We start from the raw sequence: 22,710 nt of genomic DNA, 5'->3' as shown, positions 1-22,710 counted from the left end.
CTGTCCAGGTCCGGAAATCAGGCCTCTGTTTCCTTTCCACGTGTCACGGTAGGAAGGGCTCGGGAAAGCTACTTCCTGAACACACACTTCCTGTCCACCCTGCCTCTGACAGCTAGAAAGAGTGATGTATGAACATATCAGAGAAGGGAAGGTGACCCTCAACTACAGCTCTGTGCAAGACACGGGATGATATGGCAGGCCTTGCCCCAGCTGACATGTGGCTATGAAGAGGTGTAAAAGTCCTGATAAGAAGGCATTCCCTCTCTTCTTTCCGTGTAAAATAATTGCTGGTTTATCAAAGCTAACCTCATGCTTGCACTACAGATATGGTTTATCTCCTGCTGTTTGGAAATAACAACCTGCAAAAAAAAAAAGAAAAGTTTCCCGTATCATGTGATTTTGTATATAGCATGTACTTATTTTTCCAGCCTCAGTCATAATTAGTACTTGGGGCCATGTGCCAAGTGGAAATGGATAAGGGGAATATCCTTCCTAGCCTTCTAGGCCATCAGTGTCCTTTTCCGATTTTTAAACTGCTGTCACCGGACTCTGGCATTTCTTACCCAATTCATTTGCTTTCTGTGTTAATCATATGCGATGAAGATATGCATGGCCAACATTTAAACAGGCTGCAGATCAATTAGCGGTCTTAAGTTTATCTGATTTTTATCAAAGAAGACAGAGCTGTGGGTCGATTGTCAGAGCCTGTGTCAAGTTGACCTTTTCAGAGATGTCTACATTGCCAGTCCCCTGGGCAACTTGTTGTCCCCTGTTAGTCTCTGAATGGCAGAAGTCTGTTCTGCTCAAGCACAAAGTATACACAGATGTCTATATTACATTCTTATAGGTTTGACAGCAACTGCATGTTGTATCTATAAACTGTCCTTTAGCAGTGACACTTCCTCAATGATGATAAGCTAATTTATGCAACTAAATCTCCTTTGTGCAGAAATGAAAGCTAATTGAGTCATTACAAAGTAATTCAGGAAGGAATACCTTGTATAAATTGGCTTACTTTATAAATCCTTCTCAAGTGGTTTCCATGCATCCTAAATGGGACTAAGCAGCTTACCAGCCATAAGAGATCCAGATCGAACCAGCCAACTTCAGAGAGTTATGTAAACATCTTTAGAGCAGTAAGAAAGTAACTGAAGGGAAAGTGAACAAAACCAAAAGAAGCTTGCCCAGGAAGCCATCCTAGCCATTACCTGTGGTGGGATGAACATTGTCCTGGCTCATTTTCCTTTGTTCCTCCACTTTTGCAGGAGCACTGTCCTCTTCCTCTTCTGCAAACAAACAAATGGCACACTGAAGAGTGTCCTCAAAAATAATAGTACTCACCCGGTCTTACTGAGTGAAACCAAACGTTTATAACACATAAATATTCCTTCTCAAAGAATGAAACCACTCAACATTCACATTCCTTTTTCAATAATCTAAAGCTGAACAGATCAACCTCCAGCTACTTCCAAATAGCAACCTTCCCAGTTGGCTAGATAAAATTTAAGATACATATTTTGTTTTAAGTACTTACAGAAACTCATCTGGAACACTCTTACATTCAGACTGGCCCTGAGATACAGGGAAGTAACACCCAGCACTATATGGACAGACTCACATTATGCTGTAGCAAGAGGATCACGGCTAAAACCATGGTCCCTCAAACATCAGGAAAGCAGAGGGAAAATGTGTGATGTAAAATATAGTTAACCTATAAATCATTTCTTGAGTATCAGATACTTCAGGTGTTCCCACTCAATCTTCAAAGGAGAATACAAGAATCCTCACCCTTCAGAACAATTCCCCCCAAATTATACTGAGGATCTACTATATGCCTGCCATAAGCTATGGCAGATGTTAAGATTTCACACATAGTTTTAAATCCTCCTTTTCCAGATGAGTAAATGGAGGTTCAAAAGGGTAAAGAAGGGGCCCTTGGGTGGGCTCAGTGGTTGAACATCTGCCTTCAGCTCAGGGCATGATCCCTGGATCCTGAGATCAAATCCCACATTGGGCTCCCCACAGAGAGACTGCTTCTCCTTCTGGCTATGTCTCTGCCTCTCTCTGTGTGTCTCTTATGAATAAATAAAATCTTAAAAACAACAACAATAAACTTCTACTGTTTGTTATTCAAACTTAGGATTGTGATCATAAAGTCCATGTTTTTTATCCGGCATTATATTTGGGGCTTTACCTTTGTTATTCTGACACTCTCCTATCACATTCATGCCCCCAGTTATAGGAAGAAATATGAGAAGATTAAATGAGAAGAGTTTTAAACAGAGTCAGTAGATAATATTTAGTTATTTTACATTAAGGAAACATTTATTACAGGACCAATTTCCTCACCTAAGGATTTATACACACTTTGGAAATATTTAAGGCAGGATATATGAACCAAATGGCAGGCCCAAGAAAAACAGAGTTCAAAAAGAACAATTTCAAGAAAAAATTAAAAACCTTAAAATATGCAAAATTTATAAATATAGCCATTATGACTATTAAATAACTCAACCAATAAAATCTTTAATGGGTGTTAGCTACCTGTAAGAGAGAGGTTCTACTAGGAGGCAAAGACAGTCCGGAGCTTCTGCCCTCAGGAGGCTGACAGCCTCCAGGGCACAGAAGACAGTATGTAAAGGAAAATGGAATAAGGGGCATAAACCCTGACACGGGAGGCCCAAGGTTCTGAAGGACCCCAGAGAGGAAACCACCCAAGGGGCAACACCATCAAGCTCTGGGGGATGGAGAAAATCTGAAGAGAGATGGGACAGAGGAAACTTCTAAACAGAGGGAGAGCCATCAGCTAAAGAAAAAGCACCGTAATATCCACTTGGCTAAAGAATGCAGTACTCAAAGGGGAAGAACAGGATCGGAGATAATGCTAGGAGCTTGGGCCAGCTGGGGAAGGGCCATAAACATCCGGCTGTGGATGTTAGCCTTTTCTTTGGAGGGCAGTAAGAGCCCCAGAAGATGTCGGAGCAGAGAAAGGGCAGGATCAAAACTATGCCTGAGGAATGGTCATCTGATCCCATTGTCCCAGACGGCCCGAAGGAGGGCGTGCAGAGAGAGCACTCTGGACTCTGGCTACAGGGGAAGGAAGTCCTGAACTAAGGGGCAGAGGAAATGGAAAGGAGCCAGTTATGAGAGGGAAAGGAACTAGAATTGATAAACTTTGTGCCTGTCTGCATGTGGAGGGCTCAGGGAAGAAGAGCAACTGAAAATGACTCAAGTTTTGAGCTTAGTTAACAGAGAAATGGGAACGTCATTCCTGAGGAAGAATAACCAAGATAAACTATACTGCTGAGGGAACACAGGAACTGTGTTTCTGACGTGAGAGATCTATATTTATTTATTTAAGGGGGGAGGGGCAGAGGAGAAAAGCAAGAAAGAGGGAGAGAGAGAAAGAGAGAGAGAGAGAGAATCTCAAGCAGACTCCCCGCTCAGCACAGAGCCCCACACAAGGCTCCATCCCACAACCCTGAGATCATCAACTGAGCCGAAACCAAGAGTCAGATGCTTAACTGACTGAGCCATCCAGGTGCCCCTCTCATGTGAGAGATTTAATGTACTGGTGGGGCAACCCAGAGGAAATGTCCAGGCCATTGGAAAGTCTGGTAGAGAGGTCAGAAGTATAGATGCAAAGTGAGACATCTCTCATGCAAACTTTGAAGTGGTGATTAATAAAATTCAACATTTAAATCAAGCTTGAGAGTTATTGTACTTATAAAACAAACATGTAACTGTTCTGATTTCTGTAACTCAATTCAAACAAAATAATGAAAGCCCCCCAAAAAGGAACAGCTAAAAATATTTGACACTATATACATATTGAGTTGGCCCTAATGTTGGCAATTTAAATATGGTTCAAATAGTAATCAATACATGGAAGATCTATTAAAAATCTAACACTAAATCCTATCTTTTTCCTCTTTAACAAGTTATCTCACACCAAATCACAAGGGTAGTTATCATAAATGAGTTAATATGAGGTTTTCATGCAAATTTCTAAGATATGAGGGACCTATACAGTCATTTGGTCCAAACTACTTATCTTACAGACAGTTTAATTTTCTTAAAAGGAGAAAACTTTCCTTACTTTTCACACTTTCCCCAGCTCCCTCCCTTTCCTCCAATCTGGTCACAAATCTGATAGTAAGGAATAAATTCAAAACTAGTGAAGGGCGCTTGCCCTCAAGTCAAAAGCCATGACCAAAACAATGTCAGGAGCATTAGTTTTGGATCTCAAGAAGACACTATGGGATACAGACTCACCACCCAAAGTTAGTGTCGAGATATCACAAAAACTAATCACAATAATTGAATGGAAAACTCCACTCTTGGCAAAGTAAACAATGAACTTAGAAGATTATTACTATGACTTTATTCTTATCTTACTAAAATCTAAGTGCCTATAATGTATACAATGTAGTCTTAAATTACCAGAATGATATTAAAATACCTACTTAAATATCAATATTTACTGAGAAGTAACTGAATTGAGATCCATGTGAGATGCAGAAAAGTAGTTTTTTAGAGAAGGAAACGCTCATTAACAAAACTTCCTTTCTCCATTTCAAACCTATTTTTAGGTCAAAGCCTTCTGTATTTTATTTTATGCATCAGTTCTTCTTAACAATATTCAAACAACTCATTTTATCTTGGGCTAACAATACAAAGAGCTTCCATATAAAAGAAAACAAAATCAAATTTGGAGTGTGTGTGTGTTTTAGTCTTAGGGGGGAAAAGTCAGACCGAATCTTGAATACAATCTGGTACAAGGGAGACATTCAATAAATATGGAATGAACAAATGGATTCAAAATCATGAAAATAAATCCTACCATGTTCATTTATTAACAGAGAAAAAAACTCGCCACACCACTCAAAAAAATATATAAGGACAAATGAAAATTCTAGGCAATAATCACCTCCATAATATATTAGAAATATATATACATGTTGTTTCATTTAGGTTTATTATTAAACATATTTTATTTTGGTGTTGAGTCACGATGTCATTATACAATACTAATTAATACCTCAAATAGTCAATGTTTGTGGGTTAATATATTCCATTCAACATTTTAATAACAGTAAACAAAAACAGCTCAGCTATGCGGTAAAATCCATCAAACCACACAGATGGTTATAAGGTTTTCATTATGTGGTTTCCATAGCAATCATATTGCAAATCTGGAAGCTTCTTGCAAATAAGCAGCTTGTATTTACATGCCTCTCAGCTGCAGCACAAAACTCTTCAACATGTGAAGTTATTATTCCAATCACACATTGTTAGAAGAATCATCAGAAGATTTTGTTGATCAGACAAGATGAAAATAACAGAAAACTAACCGCAGAAGATAATTCAAACACAGTCATACATTTACTAAACTAATCAGTGAGTATTAGAAATATTCCGGCAGTCGTCAGAGGGTTTTAATATTATACCCAGTCAAAAATATGGAAGTTCCAGCAACAATCAGATCCCATGGAATCCAAAAGCTGAACTCCACTCTCTCTCCCCCTTTCAGAAGATATTTGGCCTTCCTTCTGAGTTGAGCAGAGAAAGAAAAAACTGAGTCTTCCCAAATCTTTTTAGGATGACTACCATTTGAGGAAATGCTTATGTGGGAAAAGTCAAGACCTTTTTTTCCCCTGCTAGATTAATCAATTTAATTTACAAATTGATCCAGTTCCATAACAGATGGATTATTACCCTAATAAGGATCACAAATCTGTCTAGCTATGCAGTTTTTACAAAATGGCTATTTCTTGCTTACTAATGTTCTTTGTTTAAGGACAAAATAACCAAAAGAGAAAAGCGATAAGCAAATGACACGTACAGCTGACATTGCTTGAAAAAGGCTAAAGACAATTTGTTAGCATCAAAAGAGGGTGTGTGATGTTCGCACTGGGGCTGAGGACTGATCTTATCACGTCTTCCAGGGAGTAGAGGACAACATGAGAAAATCTTCGACTCACAATGATTACCTTTCTCACTAAGTGCCTCCAGAAAACAGCTCTGCTGAATTCCAATGTATTTTAAAAGACATAAGACACAGAATCAAAAGCTATGCTCTGAAATAAAGACTGGGTGTAGATCTCCACCTGCCCCAACTTCATTTGATTATGAGACTAGTATGTTTGCCTCAAGAAAAGTTAATCATTTACTGCTTAAATGTTCATGCTGTATGCATTTATATCCATTAGGTAACTAAATCCTTAGGACAACTCTATGAGGTAACAACAGGTATTTTTACCATCATGTTATGGATGCAGAAATGAGACTTACAGAGCTTGAAGTGCTTGTCTAGGCTCACACACACAATAGAACAGGGACTGAAACTCCAGCATGTGCCACTTCTTTTCACCTTCTCTTCAGCTTACAGATGGGTTGTTTTCTAAAATGTCATTTGAATACTGGCTGTTTGTGGACCCGGAAAACATTTTCACAAAAGCGGGCAGATTCTATTCTGCCCATAGCCTTGTATGTGAAAGACATCTTAAGGTAAGCAATCTTTGCAGTGATAATCTAGAAACAGAATTTCAGGTTGGCATGCCCCCAAGACACATCTCCTTTCTGTTCTCCAGGCTCTCCTTCCCCACCTTTAATGTCTACACCCTCAAGTGCCCTAAAGCCAGCACATAATATTTGATACTATGAAAAGGTCTCTAATGCAACTCATAATTGAAATAACATTTCAGTTTTTTATAATGCATATATTATAAATACAATATATAAATATTATATTATAAATATATAAGTATAAATTGTAAACTTTCGATTATTTTATGATGAAATAATATTTCATAATTCTTTCTCATCAAATTTCAGTAAGGAAAACATGTTTCAATGTAGACAGTAACAGTGAGTCTTTTTACGAACAAAGAAGTTCGCTTACATTTCAGAGCAACAGACTATCTTTCACATTTCTCCAAGGGTTTGGGCACCAGGGTGCTGCAAGCAAGATGTCCCTGGCTGGGAAATGATGGGACAGAAATGATGGGGAAAGGAAGACCCCTCTGGCCAGTTCCAGCAGTACAGTGTAAAAGAGGGAGAAATGCAGAAAGGATTCACACAAATGGTACCTCAGCCCCTCTTCTCTTTGAGGACCTAAGGCAAGCTCCGAAGCTGGCAGTAGTGTGAGACAAGTGGAAGAGCAGAGTCAAAGGGGTATGTATGGGCAACGGAATTCAGACCAAGACAGTGAGGAAAAGTGAGTTCCTTAAGGGGCCTATAAATCCTGGACCACAGGTAAGTTAAAATATGGTAATTGAAATAAAATGATTTTTTAATCTGTTTAATAGACTGACATATATTTTACAGCAATAAAAGATAAACTTTTATAAAGACAGAAGCATGTACCTTTTAATATTATATGAAACTTCAAAAAAAAAAAAAAACAAACAAACCCCAAACAAACAAAAAAAAGAAACTTCAAGACGAACAGAAAGATAAAGACAACTGAAATGGTATATTTAGAGTCAAGCTTATTCTCCCGGAAATTCAGGCAAATTGGGGCCAACTACTATAGTTCTAGTACTCATGTAACCTTGAGACCATAATTCTCATCTCTGTAAGGTACCAAGAATAATGTCTACCCCATACCTCTCCGAACAGGATTTGGGCAGGACAATGACAAAATCAGATTTCTCAGGGGAAGGGAAAAAAGCACAATTAGCATGCAATATCAGGGTCATTACCTTAGAGCTTGGTGGTTTGCAATCATTTATGAATTTGGCAACCCAGAGGTTAATATGGTATAAAAGGCAACCAAATAAGCAATAGTTCTTCAATCATACAATCTAACTTTCAACCTCGACATTTTATTCTTATGGGGTTTGATAGGAAAAGCTTATCATTGCACTTCAAAAGCAAAAATAAACACCATTAGGATTATAAGTACATTTCTGTATTATATTAAGGTTAATAATTTATACACAAATCTGAAAACACAAAACTAATAAATTTTCACAGACATTAAACTTGCTATAGGCTGTCGGGGAAAAAAAAACCCTCAAATTCAAGTATGAATCCCATCTGACAGAATCTGGAGAGAATCTTAGGGAAAGAAACCTTAGATATAATCTAGTTCAACTTCCTTCTTTCATTAACAGGGAACCAGACTCGGGGTGTTGCATGACTGGCCCAAAGTCATGCAACTGGCACTCTGCTCTTCTCTCTTTGCACTGCCCTTCTATGCAACATGCACTGCAGACATTTCTGGAAAAGTCTCTGCTGCTCCAGAGGTACTTCTCTCTTCAGGAGCAGTCTTACAAGACTTGATCATCTACAGACAACTACTGCAAGTAAAGAAAGTACACAGGTTTAAAAATAAGGTTTTAATAGGCCAGATTCTGTTAGTCAAAAATGATGCTACACCCACAGAGGGCTAGACATGAGGAAGCAATGAGATGGGGCTCTTCCTTGTCCCAGTGTATTATATTCACGCATGCCACAATCTAAAATTCTCCTAACTACTCCATAAAGCTCAAACTCTTAGCTTTTTAATTAACATTTATAATCAATTCTGTGATATTAAAATTCTTTTAACCCAAGAATGTCAAATTAAATTATTTCGCAGTTACAGTAACCTCAATCTGGCTCTGGATTTCTGGTACAATTAGAGTTTGCTGCTAATAACAGTTCTGTTTTTTAATGTAAATAAACTCTTTTTAAAATATCCTTTTTGCTACAAAGGCAGTATCTATTCATTGCTAGAAGTCAGACATAGAGATAAGCAAAAATATATACATATCTTTAAATCATCCAAGACTTATCCATAACCACTATTAATATCTTTTCCTAGACTACCTTCACTCAGTTTCTGGTTTTCCTCCATTTTCATTTTTAGTAAAAAATATCCCAGTATATACATATTTCATTATCCACCCCCCATGTTTCTTATCCAAATGTACTTGTATTTTATTATAACTTGAATACCATTTAGAAAGTAAAATATTTCACCTCAACTGAGATTTTGGTTTAAATTTTCCCCTAAAAGAATACTATCTAATGATAAATAGGGTGGTGTTAAGATCATGTCATTGTAACTTGGCTGTTTTATAAAGATCTACAACTGCCTAATTCCAACCTTAGGAAAAAAGCAGAGAGACGGGCGCAGAGCTCATTTGTCACAGGCTTGGGCTCTGTGTCCTCTGTTTGCTTATGCAAATACTCATCCTCTTCACGTGCAGTGCCCATTAACCTCCTTTCTAAGAATCTAGAGAGAAAAAAAGCATAGGAGCATATGAGGAACCATCACCCACTGGACTTATTGGTTCCAGCTCCCTTGTAGCAACAGACTCTCCCAGAAGGTGGAGAGTCTATGAGGTCAAAACTATTTTTATATTAAAATGAAGACCTGTGCCTTTTTCATTGTGTTAACATTTGCACCAATGCTGCAAAGCGATGATGGGTAAACTGCTGACACCTCAGCATAAATCAGTGCAGTGGCACCAAACTGTCACTTTTTTCACTGCCTTGCACTAGCATGAAAGACAAGCCAGTTTCACCTAAGACTGTCCAGGATGAAGCAGTACAAATTATTATTTTCGTGTAATACCAACGCTGAGAACATGTCTTTTTAATATTCTGTGTGACAAAATCAGAAGAATGCATTATGCACACTTCTGCATTTCCAGATGTGCAAGAGATTGAGTGGCAAGCTGAACTAGCTGCTCTCTCATGGAACAGCATTTTTACTTGAAAGAATGAGTGACAGACACACTATGGTTACTCAGACGTGAGAATGTGGCAGATAGTTCCTCAAAAATGAACTAAGTGAGCTTATTATTTCAAAGAAAACAACATTTATTGCCATGATAAAATTTAAGCTTTCAAGCAAAAATCAGAGTTTTAGAATCTTAAATCTGCCACTGTGAGCTTGACCACTCTCCAGTATTTAAAGAAGTTTCTAGGGTGCCTGAGTGGCTTAGTGGTTGAGCGTCTGCCTTTGGCTCAGGTCGTGATCCCAGGGTTCTGGGATTGAGTCCCACATTGGACTCCCCAAGGGAAACCTGCTTCTCCCTCTACCTCTCTCTGTGTGTCTCTCATGAATAAATAAATCAAATCTTGGGCACCTGGGTGGCTCAGGGGTTGAGGATCTGGTCTGCTTTCAGCTCAGATCGTGATCCCAGGGTCCTGGGATCGAGTTTTGCCTTAGGTTCCCCGCAAAGAGCCTGCTTTTCCCTCTGCCTATGTCTCGTCTCTATGTGTCTCTCACGAATAAATGAATAAAATCTTTAAGAACAAATAAATAAATAAAATCTTTTAAATAAAAAAAGTCTTCTAATGTGATTGGTAGTGATATTAATGTAGTTAATTGTATTATAATTGTGCCAATATTTAGAAGTTCTGCATAATGCAGTGAACTGATATTTTCCAAATGACCAAGGTACAACATTACAAAAACATGCATGGTAAGAGATCCATGAATTTTAATGTAATGAAGTATGGGAAGTTCACTGATATGGTTTTAGATTCCACCTTGCAACTAGCCTTTTACTACTACTTGTCCAGTTTGTGTACAGTATCAAAGAAGAATATCTACAATTACCCCCCAGACTATTAAAACACTTCTGATTTCCTAGGTATGAGGCTGGGTTTCTCCATATGCTGACTGTACTTAAACCAAAACAACACATTCACAGCAGCGTGAATGCAGATGCAGATTTGAGAGTCTAAATATATTCTATTAAAACAGAATATTAAAACAGACATTCAAGAGATCTGCCAAAATGTAAACCATGCCACTCTTTTCAGTGATATTTTGGGGGAAAATATAATGATTTTTCCTAAGAAATACTTTACACTCACATGTCATGGGTTTATCATTGTGATTTTGAAAACTCATTAATAAACATTTTTGTATTTCTCAGTTTTAATTTCTAATATAGTAAATATTGAGAGGCATAACCCATATACATAGAGCTTTTTGGGGTCCTTAATAATTTTTAAAACTGTAAAGGGCTCCTGGAACCAAAAAGGTTTGGGAATACTGCCCTGTGTTTTTATTATTATTATTCAAGTTCCAGTTAACATACAATGAAATCTTAGTTTCAGGTGCGCAATATAGTGATACCACACTTCTATACATCACCCTGTGCTCATCACAAGTGCCCTCCTTAATCCTCTTCACCTATTTCACCCATCCCCATCCACCACCCCTCTGGTAGCTATCAGTGTGTTCTCTAGAGTTAAGAGTCTGCTTCTAGGTTGATCTCTCTCTCTCCTCTCTCTCGCTCTCTTTTCCCCTTTCTTAATTTCCATCTACAAGTGAAATCATATGGCATCTATCTTTCTGACTTATTTCAGTTAGCATTATACCCTCTAGATCCATCCACATTGTTGTAAATGGCAAGATCATTTTTAGTGAAATATCGAAACACTGTTGATTCACAACATGAAAAAATTGATAGCCTGCTAACCCAGAACACTACTTGATAATTATTTTATATTCCCAAAGCACACAATCCCAGGATTGAATCTCATTACAGTTGAGTCATATTGAGCCGCTGACCAAAACGCCTATGTGTTTTGCCACTTGCTAAAGCAAAGTCTTTCCTTTCTCATACTTGTGCATGGGATTTTTGGAGCAACTGTGATATTCTATCATGTGTCATCTTGTTAGATTTGATCCCTAATTTCAGTCTATTGAGGGCATAGCCTGTATATCTTCATCTAGGTACTGATGAATATGATGGTATGACAATATTGAGAATTAAGCTCTAAGGCATTCAGAAAATAAATTAATCAGCACCCTTTGGGCACAACTATACAGTCAGTTTCCAATGGTCTTTATATCCATAAAGATTTCATGAGAATCCTGGCCAAATGCCTCACTTAAGTCTAGTTATATGTCTGTCATTTCCCTGAACACCTAATGGGTTCTAGTAATCATTATTTCATCTTCTAGGTAGCAGAGAAGACTCCACTTGATGACTTATTTTAGAGTTCACGTCAAAGTTCCTAAACTGTCTACGGTTTGCAGAATCCACCTGTCATGGATAATGTCGTGCTCCTCCTAGGTGCCCTCTTCAAGACCAACACAATTATCCTCCAGTTGCTGGAACCCAGATTGCTGCTGTCCCTTACAAGGCACTTTCCTGAACTACAGGGAACTGCCTCTCTCATGATTATACCTCTCCCAGAGGAGCCAGGAACCAGTGATTAGCAGATGTGGGGACATAAAGACATGCCCCTTTGCCATAAGAACACCTTGAAGAATCATCCCAGACCCAGAACTCCCCAAGAGTTTGGCTGAAGCCTCCGTCCCAGCTGCACTGTGGGTTAGCTTCTTCCACCCAATTCTGCTTTCCTCGCTTTTTTAAAAGATTTTATTTTATTTATTTATTCATGAAAGACAGAGAGAGAGAGAGAGAGGCAGAGACACAGGCAGAGGGAGGAGCACGGTCCATGCAGGGAGCCTGATGTGGGACTCGATCCGGGGACTCCAGGATCATGCCCTGAGCTGAAGGCAGACGCTCAACCACTGAGCCACCCAGGGATCCCTGCCTTCCTCGCTTTCATATGAGGTATCCCTCAAGATCACTCACCAATAAGTCTCCTACATGCAACCATCTCAGAGTCTGTTCTGGGAAACCCAACTTAAGATACTGCAACTTTCCATTCTTTTTGAAGAGTTCATCATTTAATTGCTAGACTCTATACTTCTAGCATCGCTCTCTTTCCACAGGCTTCCTTCAAAATCAGCAATAGTAGTTCAATTACTTCATTTACAACTGGTCTTGTGATACAGTCTTATGTAAGCCAGAGGCAAACTTACCACCTATTCATCTTTAATACATGACTCAAATGTCCCCCAACTTAGAATGCTTTCCCCAAAGTCCTCCAGGCAGCTAGGTGCTCCCCTTTGTAATCTCCCAGCCTTGGTACAGGCCTCCATTATCACTGCTCTCACAGAGCACTCCAAACATTTGTCTACTTGGCTCCTTTCCTTCTGAGTGCTCCTCCACCAGGCCTAACAGAGGGGCTGAAACAAACAAAATGTGTTCCAGGAATGTTTGATGATGAATGAAAATCAAATGGATTTCGGTTAGCTGGGTATTCTATTGAATCTCTTTGCCGGTCCTTGGCTTCTTCTGTTACCCGCTACCAATCTTATCAGTTGGAAGATACTTCTTGACAGAAAAGGAGCAAATTAAGTAGAAACTGATTCCTTGGAATTACCACCCCCCATAAATTTTGAAAACAAACGAAAACACAGAACAATTACACACCTTTTATTATACTTAGCATAACTTACAAATTTCAGTGCTTTTCTTGTTTTCCTTGGTTATTTGGCCATTTCAGTGCTTGATCTATCACCCTGTAAAAGTTGTATTAATTGGACAGACTATAGCACCAAGACACTGATACATTTTTGTTTCTCTCTCCCTTTCCCTCATTGTGATCATTTGGAATTAAGTGCTATTTTAAAATACTTGTTTGTCTTTAACACCATACATTTGTACCTATTCTCTCTCTGAATTTTCTGAAATCTGCCTTGCTAAAATCTACAGAAATGCAGTGTGGCTGATGGCCAGTTTTCTCCTCATCGGCTATGATGGATTCTAAGATGACAACTGTTTTTTGTCTGCTTTTTTCCACAATTAAATATGGATATGCCACAGCTTCCCTATTTATTTCCTGCATTCTTTGGCCTCCTCCATTGTTTATGGGCCGCATCATGTCTAAAGTCTACATGAAGAAGGAATAAGACGCAGTGGAAGTGACGGCTGAGTGCTTTCTTTCCCTCTCCATACTCTTAATGTCAGGTGTTCTTAGTTGAAGACTCCTCGGTGGTAAATCCAAAAAAAAAAAAAAAAATTGCCCTTCTGATCCCTGGTTCTGCATGTCTCAGGCACAAGAACCTGAGGGTGAGCAGAAAGTCATTCTTGGCTTCTTAATCCTTTGTGCTCAATTGGCTATGCTTGAAAGAAATAGTTACCACCTGCTTAGAAGCCCTAAATCCAAGGAATGGAGGAGATGGAGTACACAGTATTAAATATTTAATATTTATAGGGCAATTATCAAATAGCAGCCCCACTTGTATTTTTCTATTACCACCATGTGCTCCCTCTGTGATATGCAACTTCCAGGTTGGGACTAGATATTATGAACGACATCAATATCTCTGGCATGCCACCATGCTGTGTTGTTCACCTAGAGTAGTGGTTTTCAAACTTCAGAAGGCTTGTTCAAACCCAGGTTGCCAGGCCCCACCCACAGAGTTTCAGGTTCAGTAGATTTGGCACTGTGCAGTTCTAAAACTTTTCCAGCCCATGTTGCTTGTCCTGGGGTCACACATTGAGAACCACTGACATAAAGGCAGACCTTCTGGGGCTTCTTTTACATGAGGGTTCAATGGTTTGTGTTCTATTATAATTTGAATATAAGTTAATTAGAACATTGTATCTCCAAATGTTACTTGCCTTTTAAACTTCAAAATATAGGCATACTCCACTAAATAACACTAGCATAAAATTAATTATAATGAAATTAGTAATGGAGAAATTAATCCCGTATCAATCCCAAAGTATAGAATGGAACTATAGAAATGCAAATAAAATTTGTATTCCAGAAGTTCATGTTACTCTCTTTTACTGGCTATACAAATTTAGCAAGCTAATTAAACTCTCTGAACCTCAATTTTAATCTGGAAAACAGAAATACAAAATTTACTTTAGAGAATTATTGTGAGAGTAAAATGAGGTGAAGTGGCCAATATAATGCTCAGTGCAGTGAAGATTTACAAATCAAGTGATTTTAATAGTAATCTGAGGATTGTCTATGTACCAAGCACCATGCTAGGCTAGCCAGTAAATGCATAAATCTCATTCAACCCTAAAAACCCTGTGACGAAGGTATTGCTGTTAGTCTCATTTTGCAGATGAAGAAATGAAGGCATAGAAACATTTAAGTAACTTGCTCAGCATAACACAGCAATAAGGAGTAGTGTCAGAATTTGAATACAGGCAACCTGCCTCCAGAACCCAAGTTCTGAAGTGCTTTGCTTTTTCTTCCCTTTCGATGGAAGACATTGCATAGATCACTTGTTCTTGTATTTGTTAATTAATTAAACAGCACTTTAACCTACTGCCATAACATGTTACTTATGAGAAAGTTAATATTCATGATGTCATATTGACATATATTCTTTTTTTAAAACACTCTTCAATGACAAAATAACTTGCCTAAGTCTGACAGTATAAAAAAAAATAGCTCCTTTGAAAAATAGTGTACCCTGCTGAAAAACAGAAGAGTCATGTTTGTAATGGCCACAGAAAAGTGAAAAGCTTGGCATTTGCCCCCTCCATTTTTCTTTCAGTTGGAAGGCAGCTTACAAATGGAAAAATCATCTCCCATCACCTCCCTCTCAGAGGCTGAATATGATGAAAAAACAGAGGAAGGCCAAGCCCTGAAGCAAGCAGAGCCGAGAGCAGCTTCCGTCCTAGCCAGGAGCCTAAGAAGATTGATTAATCCTGAATGAGATAGCTATAGTTTCTCACCAGATTTGACTGCAGTAAGACATGAAAAATGCAGCAAATTAAAGCACTTTACATAATACAAAAGAATGGCTTCTTGAAACAAAAATTTCCATGTACCTAGGAGGGGATGTGCATGGACTTTCAGAACTATGTTTTTAAGGCATTTTCAATTGTAATTTTCTGACACACAGATAAATTTATGATAAAATGTTACAATGCCTAGAAAATGAAAGATTCCCTAGAACTAGTTTATTTCTGTAGCGAGGAATTGCCAAAAGAAGCTAGGTAGAACTTGCAGGGGGAATAAGGAGTGAGTGGTACAGAGCTCTTCTGACAAAAGTCTTGGGGTTCATTCCTGCAAAATAGTATCTGATGTTCTCTGAAATATGTAAGAATAAAAATCTGAACTTTAAAAACACATGCACGTGCATGCGCGCGCGTACACACACACACACACACACTTACAGAACTACTACATGACCCAGCTATTCCACTTCTGGGTATTTAGTCAAATAATACAAAAACACTAATTCAAAAAGATATCTGAACCCTGATGTTCACTGCAGCATTACTTACAGTAGCCAAGATATGGAAACAAACCAAGTGGCCACTGATACATGAATAGATAAAGAGAAGCATATGTGTAAAATGGGATACTACTCAGCAACAAAAGAATAAAATCTTGCCATTTGCCACAACATGGATGGACCCTGAAGGTATAATCTAAGTGAAATTAGACAGAGAAAGACAAATACCATATAATTTTCCTTACACGTGGAATCTTAAAAGAAGAAAAACAAAGAAACAAAGAAAATAAAGCAAAACAAATTCATAGATACAGGGAATAGACTAGCAGTTACCGAGGGGAAGGATGTCAAATATATCATGGTGGATGGTAACTAGACTTGTAGTGGTGATCACTTTGTTGTGTGAATTTTAAAGCTATACATCTGAAACTTAATAGGAAAAAAAGGAGAGGGGGTTAGGAACCACACTTGGCTCCCTAAAGGGATAAGTTGAATTCTCATCTGCAAAGTGTCTTTTGCTTGGATTCCAGAAATAAGGCCAACATAAATAAAAGGTCTATGCTCATGTAAATGGGCCAGGGTATTTTTAATGTACATGGCAGGCAAACCAGATCGTATTTTTTTAAGGTCTCACCCAACAGTGGCCCAGGGTAGCACCTGGAGTAAATGTATCCATTCTGGAAAGACAAATCCTTGCCACCTTAGGGACCTCTAAGTCTAGGTAGTGTCAGTGCTCTCAAACTAACCCCCAGCTTATTTTCCAGTATGACAAAGCATTCTTGTTCTCCGATCCCAGAATCAGACTGTTCAGATTTTTTTAAGTTAAATATGACATGTTACAAACTTTCCTGGCATTTTTAGTTAAAATAAAGGTTATGCTATAATTGTGTATATTAAAATACAATTTAGGGTTTATTTCTAATTAATTAAATAATGCAATCAAACATGTAAATAAAATGACACGTCCAACCATAGTACTTAAAGGGTCATTCAATGTTTATTGTCCTTATTTAGAGCAAATCATGGATTTAAAGAGAATACTTGAAATGACTTTGAACCTTCCTGAACAGTCTAATTAGGAGAATACTGTTAGCTACCTGAAGTAGTTTAATTGCATGACTTATTTATACCTACTCTAACTAAATAAGTGTGTAGTTATCAACCAGCTATTCTGGAATTCAAGTTATAAACAATTTTATCCTATGATTCTTACTTAGCTTTAGAAAATAATTCCTGGATTAAAAAACTCAAAAAGAAAAATGATCTCAATATAGTTCACTTTCGTGAGGAAATATAATACACTGCTTGGCGTGTGTCCACAGGAAAAGTCTGGCTCCCAGATGCTTCTTGCCAGCCCACAGTGGATTTCATGATGTTTAAACAACTGACAACATGCACTCATAGCACTGATGACATAGTGACCAGAAATTCAGCAGGAGCCTGTCTCCTGGGTATTTTCATATATTGAAAAGTAGTATCAAAACAATACAAATCACAGACACACTTGACTAACCCAAAAGATTCAACACAATTCAGTTAGGCTTTTTTAAAGTAGATGTCACCAAGATCACATACAAATTTACTTATAAAACTTGTTCTACCAGTACAAGAAACACAAATTAAACGTATCAATGTTTTTTGTTTTAGTCTTGAAAATGAAAAACACAAACTCTAGTTTGCTTCCTATATCAAAAATCCAACAACAGATTAACTGTTTCCATAGCTCATTCATTATAATCATATGATCTCCTGGAAGCTGTAGCTGTTACTATTAGTATAAACCAAATGAAATTCCCAATATTTTACCACTTCTGAACTCCAAAAACAATAACCTTGTAAGACTAAAGGGGACAGTCTCAAAATTTTGATACCATAGTGGTAACCTAATTACCTTAGATATATAAAATGTTCTTCATAACTGGCCGGCAAGTGTATCATTAAACTGGAATTATACACTTTCTAACCAGGAAGATTCTGAGTAAAATCTACTTCCTACTGTAGCACATTCAAGCATAAACAAAATACTGTTAATATTTAATATGAAATCGGCTGTCACAAATGTAGCCAACAGTGAAAAAGCCATGATACAAATAAAATCACTTTGTGTGCTTTTTCCTATTTCTAGATGACAAGTTTCTTGGAGATGATATTCTCTCTCTTAATAACAAATAACTTCTGTCACATAATGTTTATGCCACGTAAGTTTTGCAAATCAATAGTGCAAAAACTGGTATGACTTTATGGGAGAGAAAATGATTGATCAGCATAGGGAATAAAATATGTTATTTATTTATTTATTTATTTTTAACTTTCTTTTTTTTTTTTTAATTTTTATTTATTTATGATAGTCACAGAGAGAGAGAGAGAGAGAGGCAGAGACACAGGCAGAGGGAGAAGCAGGCTCCATGCACCGGGAGCCCGACGTGGGATTCGATCCCGGGTCTCCAGGATCGCGCCCTGGGCCACAGGCAGGCGCCAAACCGCTGCGCCACCCAGGGATCCCTAAAATATGTTATTTAAATTAGAAGAACTTCATTTGATTGGAATGCCAACCCCATTTTTAAGATATAAAATTTTTTTTTTAAGATAGTCTTTTTTAAGATAGTTTCATGTAACCACATTAACCTCATCTGACATGACCTCAAATACAAAAACATATTATTCTTCACTTATAAAACCAGAGCACACATTTGGATCTGGATGGATCTCTATGTTGATATAACTTTTGAGTAACTCTTCATATAGACAGCTGTCATTTTTTTCTAAATAGTAATCAGCAGCCATTTAAGACCTCTTCTGTCACAGATTCAACAAAAAAATTTTTGTACAGAGAAGCAATTAATAGTAAGTCTAATACCCTTTGTGCTCAGGAGAAAAATATTAAACACCTTACATCTGCCTAGTATATGCCCAAATTTTTATTTGACTTGAATTAAAGTATACAAATCAAAGACTTATAATTAACTAAGTCTCTATTGTTGGGTATTTGCAATTACTAATTACTTATGACTAGGAATTCAGCCTCTAGTAATATGGTCAACCAGCTGAAACAGACCTATCTCTCCCTACTTGGTCAAAGGGGGATAAAGACCATTTGCAGGGTGGGGTTAAGGCTGGAGTTTTAACATCTTCACAGATACAGGAGACGTGGCCTTGGGCCCATGAGAAGCAGAGAGCTAGAAGTAAGACCCCCACCCACCCAGGGAAACCACAAGGAAGCTTTTTGTCTTTCTAGGGCTCTGGATGGTGGTGCTCAGAGGGGGAGGGAAAAGGTTTCCTGTGAGAAATCAAAACCCCAGGCCTGCACAATGTGAGATCCAAATTTATACTCTCCTCAAGTGTGGTTTTCCCAAGTCAAGACATTTAACATAAAAATTGTGAAACTCTTGGGGCTCTGACAGAAGCAAATGCAAAACCATTGTGCAGGACCATTTCCAGAACACAGGGCACACAGCACTCCTGCAGGGGCAGCGAGAAAACCTGATAAGCTCACAGTACATAGTGAGGAGGAGAGATACCCAAGTAAAATAGGCAATTCCTGTGTGGCCAGCTCTAATAGAAGTCAACATTGATTGTTATGAGACCACAAACAGAAGCTAAGAAATTAAGGAAAAGTCCAAGGAAATGTAAATCTTTATTTTCATGGCACTGCTAAGCTAGAGATTCAAAATACAAATTGCACTGGTCCCTTTTGCTTTCACCCAGTGAAGAATTGATCCCGCGTGAATATTTTCTGGGGCTTTGGACCATCTGGTTTTTAATGTCTCAAGCAATGGGGTTTCTTCCACCACTTCCTTTGGAAATTCTTTTGTTGTTGTTGTTGTTGGGACAAAAAAAAATTCGTTTAAATGTTAAAGGGGCTTGGAAGTTATTTTTAAAAGTCTTGTTCTTGTTAACTCTTGGTTAAATCCTTTCATGAATACAAATTCCCCTCTCTCCCTGTGACATGCAGATGCTATAATCTGGCCTCTTCCAAATATACCAGTAGTCACCCCACCTGAACTTTTTTTTGAAAGGGTCTTCATTTAATAAGCTCCCTGACCTTAATCATTTCACTTTCATCTTCAGAATGCTCCTCAGGTAGTGTTCACAACCACATTTTGTTCACTGGGTATGATCCTTTCAGATATAAAAGCTACTGGCAGACACTTGGCTTTGATCATTGTTTCTTCAGTCTCTTATTACTTTTCCAAAACTATTTCTTACTGAATATTTTATATTGCTATTTAACAATCTTGTGTTTCATTGATCTCTACTATATCCCCAGTGCCTAACACCGTGCCTGACATAAAACAGCTGCCTAATAAATATTTGTTGCATGAATGATTGATAATAATTTGTTGCATGGGATGTGGATGGAGCTAGAGGATATTATGCTAATCAAAAGAAGTCAGTCAGAGAAAAACAAATACCATGTGATTTCACTCACATGTGGAATTTAAAAAACAAAACAAACAATCACAAAGGAAAAAAAGAGAGGGGGCAAACTAAAAAACAGACTTTTAACTAGGGAACAAACTAATTGCTGTCAAAGGAGAGGTGGGTGGGGGGATGGGTGAAATGGGTGATGGGGATTAGAGAGTGCACTTGTGATGAGCAGTGGGTGTTGCATGGCGGTGTTGAGTCACTAAACTGCACACCTGAAACTAATATTACACTGTATGCTAACTGGAATTTAAAAACTTTAAAAAAATAATTTGTCGCATGAGTAACAAGCAGTTGAATTGTTCCCATAGAAGTTAGGCTTTTTTTTATTCCATTTTATGTTTCATTTTCTTCACTGCTCCTTTCCCATTCAGTTATTAGAATTTTAAATGATTATTTCACAATACCTTTAAATTAATGCCAGGCTCTTAGGAAATATTAAATAAAAAAGCAGGCTCAAAGCTCACATATTTTCAAGGGTCCAGACGTGTATCTACATGTTTTGGGGTTAATGTCTTTTCCAGTTATGCCTTAAGCAATATGTAGAGAGATTATATTTTATTATGAATATGAATGACCTTCACCTTGACCTGCCTAATCAAGCTAGATTTCCAGAAAGAACTAAGATGTAAAGTAATTCTTGAAAGAAAACATAGGCTGACTAGGAAGCGAAATGAGGTTATCTGGTATGTGAGAGAGTGTAACAGGCGATGTGAAATCAGGAGCAGGACATGTATACAGTGGACTGAGAAAAGGAGCTGGCTTAATTGAAGGAAAGGGTGTGGAGCGGAGAAGGGAAACAAAGGATTTAAAGTAAGCCAAGGCTGGTACCAGGAGTGAGCAAAATGAATCTTGACCACAGTCTTCCTCTTTTTTAGACCCTCCAAGGACTCTTCCATGCCCACCAAAACAAAGCAGTGGCTCAAGAGATCATTTTTAAATGATCTCTTAACTTTGATTTCATGATCCCTGAAGCTGCTTATGCAACTTTCCATATCTGAGTTTATTTTTAAACATGAAGCTCATCATTTCCTTACTAGTTACGTTAAACCCTGAGTTTTATCCTTGCAGATGTCAGCTTTTAAAAACCAGTTATGATCCTGTGCTCTTTAGACCTACTCTACCTGTGGTCTTTAATGAATGAGTGGGAGCAAAGGAGGTCATTTCCTGGGAAATGTCTTGCTTGAGATGACTAGCCTACCACAGGGAAATGGTAACTCAAGTTGGTCCTGTTGCTCACAGTACATGATCTATCTTTAATAGTATAAAAGATTGATGATATTAGAGCTTTTCATCACTCAATGTATTACATTTCACAAATTTATTTATTTGAGACTATGTTCACTGGAACAGTAATGTTAGATTTTAATGAGGTTTTGGCAGATTAGCCATACTTCAATATACCACTGATCGTATACTGGTTAGTATAATCATTCTTTTAGGATCCTGCAGTAATTAGTGTTATTAGGAAAATCATCATGGAGGGAAATAAAAGAGTTTCTCTTAACTAATAGGCCTCTCTCACTGAAGACTATATTATTCAGGTATTATTTATAGACTTTTTATGAGGAGGGCACTTGTCTAAGTATTATTTTAGTGAGTGCCAAGAAATATAAGGTTTGATCCCTACCCTCAAGGAGCTTGTAAATATAATAAAGATATAAAGATCCATCTATTTGCTGAAAAAATAATGACATGAAAAGTAATATAAGATTTCTAGAACAGTGGATAACAACATAAAAAAAAGAATGCCACAAAGCTGCGTGTGGTGAGTTTTCAAGTGTATGGTGCTATAGAAGTTAAGAGGAGTAGAGGTCATTTTATGCTGAGAGGGGCAGAAGAGGCTTTATAGGGAAATGGGATTTGATGTGAGCCTGGAAAGTCTAGAAAAAGTGGTTAGCAACTGAACTAAGGGGAGAGCATTCCATACAGATGGACGTACAGGAACAAAAACGTGAGGTCAGAAAAGTAAGGGATGTCTGAGGGAGAATGAAGAGGAAGCCAGTTTGTTGAAACTGGGTTGTTTGTGCAGTGGAACAGGGGACTGAGCTGGAATGTGAGTCTCAGTCAGCCCAGGGAAGACCTCTGGATGCCAAAATAAGGACTACAGGCTTTGTCCTTTGGGAAGTGGAGAGCCATTCAACATTTTGTAGCAACAGAAAATAGGATGTGCAAAACTTCTGAATTTTGCTTTTCTTGAAAATATCTTCCCCATTAAATGAAAAATTAATCCATTTATGAGGGTTTATTTTTTTAAGATTTAT

The 22,710-nt window shown here is 37.9% G+C and overlaps 1 protein-coding gene across 5 annotated transcripts in view; it reads right to left on the bottom strand.

Annotated features, from left to right (window-relative positions):
- The window catches only part of SKAP2 (src kinase associated phosphoprotein 2), a 204,174-nt gene that overhangs the window by 21,364 nt on the left and 160,100 nt on the right, over positions 1–22,710 (bottom strand). For all 5 annotated transcript variants that reach the window (XM_077856444.1, XM_077856442.1, XM_077856443.1 and 2 more), the window contains one exon: positions 1,209–1,286. In XM_077856444.1, coding sequence (XP_077712570.1) covers positions 1,209–1,286 — 78 coding nt within the window. The remainder of the gene's footprint in view (positions 1–1,208; positions 1,287–22,710) is intronic.

Source organism: Canis aureus, chromosome 18 (genome assembly GCF_053574225.1).
Source record: "Canis aureus isolate CA01 chromosome 18, VMU_Caureus_v.1.0, whole genome shotgun sequence".
Lineage (NCBI taxonomy): Eukaryota > Metazoa > Chordata > Mammalia > Carnivora > Canidae > Canis > Canis aureus.
This window is presented reverse-complemented; position numbering and strand designations above follow the sequence as displayed.